Source organism: Myotis davidii, unplaced genomic scaffold (genome assembly GCF_000327345.1).
Source record: "Myotis davidii unplaced genomic scaffold, ASM32734v1 scaffold147, whole genome shotgun sequence".
Classification (NCBI taxonomy): Eukaryota; Metazoa; Chordata; class Mammalia; order Chiroptera; family Vespertilionidae; genus Myotis; species Myotis davidii.
This window is the reverse complement of record NW_006383010.1, coordinates 8,670,490-8,673,653: the sequence shown is the minus strand read 5'-3', so window position 1 is coordinate 8,673,653 and position 3,164 is coordinate 8,670,490. Positions and strand designations below refer to the sequence as shown.

The 3,164-nt window shown below is 43.0% G+C and overlaps 1 protein-coding gene across 4 annotated transcripts in view; it reads right to left on the bottom strand.

Moving 5' to 3' along the window:
* The window catches only part of L3MBTL3 (l(3)mbt-like 3 (Drosophila)), a 93,961-nt gene that overhangs the window by 53,485 nt on the left and 37,312 nt on the right, over window positions 1-3,164 (bottom strand). For all 4 annotated transcript variants that reach the window (XM_015557832.1, XM_015557834.1, XM_015557835.1 and 1 more), the window contains 2 exons: window positions 2,509-2,593; window positions 848-939 (listed from right to left, as the gene is read on the bottom strand). In XM_015557832.1, the coding sequence (XP_015413318.1) occupies window positions 848-939; window positions 2,509-2,593 (177 nt within the window). The remainder of the gene's footprint in view (window positions 1-847; window positions 940-2,508; window positions 2,594-3,164) is intronic.

Sequence of the window (3,164 nt, the reverse complement as noted above, 5' to 3'; positions counted from 1 at the left end):
TATTTGACATACGTTTTAAAAAATCCCTAAATTCCTACCTATATAATAAGATATTGATGGCAGACTTATTACATACTATGATTAAATATTACATAATTTAAGCTAGGAGTCAACTTATAGTCTATGGGTCAAATCTAGGCCACCATCTGTAATTAAAGTTTTATTGGAATACAGCCATATTCATTCACCTACATATTGTTTATGGCTGCTTTCATTACAGCAACAGAGCTGAGCTGTAGCACCCGAGACCAGATGCCCACAAAGCCTAAAATGCTTGCTCTCTGGCCCTTTATAGAAAGGCCCTTTGCTGACCCCTGTTTTAGCCCCGGAGCAGCAGCTCCTAGCTAGAATTACACTTGGCGTCTATACCTTTAACTGATTTTAAATTACTTATGATACAATATTTTCACTATAGTTAATAAAATATAGTAATTCATTTTTAGATTTTTGTTGTGATATTATGTAAACCTCAGTAACGCATTTCTATTCTCCCAAAGCCTTCATGTTGACATGAAATTTCATGCCAGTTTTTCTTTATCTACTAGTTTTTTAGTAATAGCAGAAATATCTCTTAAAATTGAATGAAAGCTGGTAAACGCTGAGAGAAAAGAGCATGTGTATAGCTATGTGCCTGTGCACACAGCTTGGGGGAGAGGGAGGGGTCATGTATTGGTGCTAGCTGGCCCTGCAGGTACCCCTCCACATAAACACACACAGGCAAAACAATATGCTTGAGAAATCATCCCAAGTCACAGGTCCTAAACAGACAGCGGACATGGCAGTGCCGACTCCAGATAGCACGGCAGCCCCGTGCCGTCAGACACAGCGCTCTCCAGAGCAGCCGTACCTCCTTGAATAGCTTCGCTGGCACTGCCACAGCCTTTTCCTCTTCCAGGTAGGACGCCCAGCACCAGGCCTTCTTTCCTTTAGGAGGCAAACCTGAAAGGCAAGTGAGATTAAGATGACAGAATCTCCAAGTCTAAAACATTCACAGATGTGCACTGTGAACTCTCACTTCCCTAAATACCACTAGGCCTGGCTCTTCTCTTACTCCCACAGCTGGTGTTCTCAGCCTCCTGTCTTGGCTCCTCTTCCAAGGAAATGAGAGCGAAGCAGTGAACTGCAGTGTGTATCTGCAGCTATGAGGGTACAAGAAAGACTCAGAAGAACTCAGAGTAAAGGAAGACGACGCAGCGGAAAATCAAAACAGAAGAGTACCATGGAAATTACAGGAAGCAGGTGCTTCTAGAAGCAGGATGCTCAAAAACTAAGAAATCAAGAAGCTGAAAACTAGAAATGGCCAGTGCACTGAGTGGCTAGGGAATGGCTGCCAATTGGGGTAAAAGGGAAGAAAATCGATTCAGTGAGGGACAGATTTTGAGCAGCAAACGAATATATGTGATAAAGATACGGTGTCAGCTAACACCAATTTTATTTGGGATTAACTTGGCAAATAATGGAAATAAAAGGAAAATGCAAAAGCTTGGTAGGTAACAAAATTGGGGGAAATGTATTTTAGGGATGAGATCTGAACCAGCTAGGGTGGAGCTCACGAAGAGAAAAAAGTCTGAATTGCTAAGGAATAAAAGTAAATGACTAAAGAAACAAGGTCCCACAGGGGACATGGCCCTGAGAATAGAAATGAAGGTGAAGGGAGAGAAAGATTAATGACATCTTTGAGACAAAGTGCTGAGTAACTGAGAATTTATTCCCTTTAATCTCAGTGACATAAACTAGAAGCCATCTCCCCCAATGGTAAAAGTTAGGCTGTGTGCTTGAGGCAGGTTGAAATGTTTCAAACGCTTTTCTTTCAAGGCTTAAAAGATGAACAAGCAAAGGAATGCATCCATCACAGAAGAGGAACACTGGGTTCATAGTCCTGATTTGTAGGGACAACATGACTGGGCGGGGCGGAACTGGGGCTGCGCGAGTGGAGTGACCTAACATGAAGGCCTGGCCAGGCCGATGTGGCAGGTCAAGGGGAAAGGCCCAGCAGAGGACACTGGGGCTCTAGGAGAATGACGTGAGGTCCATGCTGAATGAGGTGGGAGCTCATCCACTCAAGTGTTCAAGGGAAGGGCCTGAGGACTGGATTCCTCTGAGAATAAAGTGTTGCCAGAGGAACAATGGAAAAAAAAAAGGTACCATATTAGGAGACTGTGGTTTGAGCGAAAACATTAAAAACTTAAAACTTACACTCTTAGGAAATGAACAAGAACATAAGTGTTAGTAAAAGTGCAGAAATAGATGAAACCTACTTGATGCTCACATAAAGTAAGGTGTTCTCGTGTTTGCCCGGACACTATTCGAAAGTTACTAACTTCCATTTTTCCCTTACCTATTTCTTCAAAACTATAATCTTTACTGATAAAATTTAATTTTAAAAAATCCCAAAGTAATACTTTAGCTGCCCTAATGTGCATTACAACTAAGACTAAGACGTCTACCCACATGAAATATTTTAAGTTTCATAAAGTTGCAAGTAAAGCCTTGTCTTCATCGACTCACCCTGCTTTAACACAGCCGAATCACCGCGTCTTTTCCTTCGGGCTCTCTGTGAGCCCCTCAGGATTCTCCCATCTTGTTTGTTCTCCTACAATGAGAGAGAAAACTATGATGTTCTGAAAGTTTGTGAAACTGGCACCAACAAAAAGTTAGAGCGCTATCAGAAAGCATTACTTGTTTTGTACTTTTCTTCAATTTCACTTCCTAAGTTTTAAGGAAAGGATATATGTAACTTGAGAGCTAGGCGGCTTTTGGCCTAAGGTCATCACAAAATAAGAGCATTTCCAAGAACCACTCTGTAGAATAGCAGGGATCCTGCTCCTGCCTCCTTGAACCCCTTTCTTCTCCTACCTCCTGGGGCCCTCTGTTCCGATATTCCTCACACCTCCCTGGCCCTTCTCAGTCCCTTTGGTAGTGTCTCTTCCAACCCAGCCCGCTTCTGGTCTCTGTCTAATCTCCCTCCCTAAGTTTTAAAGGTCACCTGCCTACCTGATATCCCCAGTCCGTACTCCACACTCATGCATACACCTGCCTACTGGATCTCCGCTTGGATGTCTCACAAGCATCTCAAACTCATGATGCCCAAGTACCTCCAGATTCCACACTCCAGCCTTGCCTTCCCATCCTCAGTAAAGGGCATCATTATCTAGTCAATGGTT